General features: G+C 36.4%; 1 protein-coding gene across 2 annotated transcripts in view; it reads right to left on the reverse strand.

Moving 5' to 3' along the window:
- itprid2 (ITPR interacting domain containing 2) overlaps positions 1 to 953 on the reverse strand; it is a 45,460-nt gene that overhangs the window by 32,448 nt on the left and 12,059 nt on the right. For both annotated transcript variants that reach the window (XM_020609414.1, XM_020609413.1), the window contains exon 3: positions 560 to 602. In XM_020609414.1, the coding sequence (XP_020465070.1) occupies positions 560 to 602 (43 nt within the window). The remainder of the gene's footprint in view (positions 1 to 559; positions 603 to 953) is intronic.

Below are 953 nucleotides of genomic sequence, written 5' to 3' on the forward strand. Positions count from 1 at the left end.
CCTGCTGATTATGTAGTAATCAGTTTTGATCGATGTCCGATCATTCATTTCTTTTCCTTTTTTTTTTAAACCCCTTATTTATTCAGGTTAAGTCCACTGAGAGGCCACCTCTCTTTTTCAAGAACACCTGTCCTATCCCAGTCCAGGGATAGTCACTTCTCTAACCATTTGGCCACCATGTTTATTTAAAAAAAAAAAGAGAAAAATCTACTTGCAGCAACTTGCTGCAGAGAACTGTTATGTAAATTAACCTTTATTTTACCAGGTAAATCCCACTGAGTTAACACTCCTTTTCTTAATGACACCCTGGCCAAGACAAATGTATTATGAATTTAAGATAATGCAACATGAAGCACACATATGATGCTAAAACCAGAAAAAGTATGGAGGCTAAAATAAGTTAACATTACAAACAAAAAACAATCCACCGCATCAAGTGCAATTTCATCTGAAAAGTCCTTGGTGATTTAACACATTATAAATCAGTAAATGGGCTAAGGCAAGAAATTAATAAAACACTGGTATGGTCCTTTAATCAGGCAGAGAATGGATACTCTACCTGCATTCAATGAGCCAGCTGGTGATCTTGTTTGGAACTTGCCCTGACAGAGAAACAGATAAGCATGTTAAAGCAATAAGCCAGCAGACACTGGTTGCAACAGTGATGAAAACATGCTATAAAATCCTGAACCTGGTGCCAGACTTCAGGATATAGCTCAACATCTCAGCTGACCATAGTCACAGTGCCAGCAATCAATCACTTAATCAATCAATACTTTACTGTCCCTGAGGGGCAATTACATCCAAACACAATACAGATAACACACTGAAATAACACAATATAAAAATAAACAAAATAGGATTAGTACCAGCACTGGAAAACCTCACTAATGTTTTGGCAAGACCACATGAGGCTACAACTATTTATAAATAACTTGATGTTTTTAAAAAAG

The sequence above is a fragment of the Monopterus albus genome, unplaced genomic scaffold (assembly GCF_001952655.1).
Source record: "Monopterus albus unplaced genomic scaffold, M_albus_1.0 scaffold99.1, whole genome shotgun sequence".
NCBI lineage: Eukaryota > Metazoa > Chordata > Actinopteri > Synbranchiformes > Synbranchidae > Monopterus > Monopterus albus.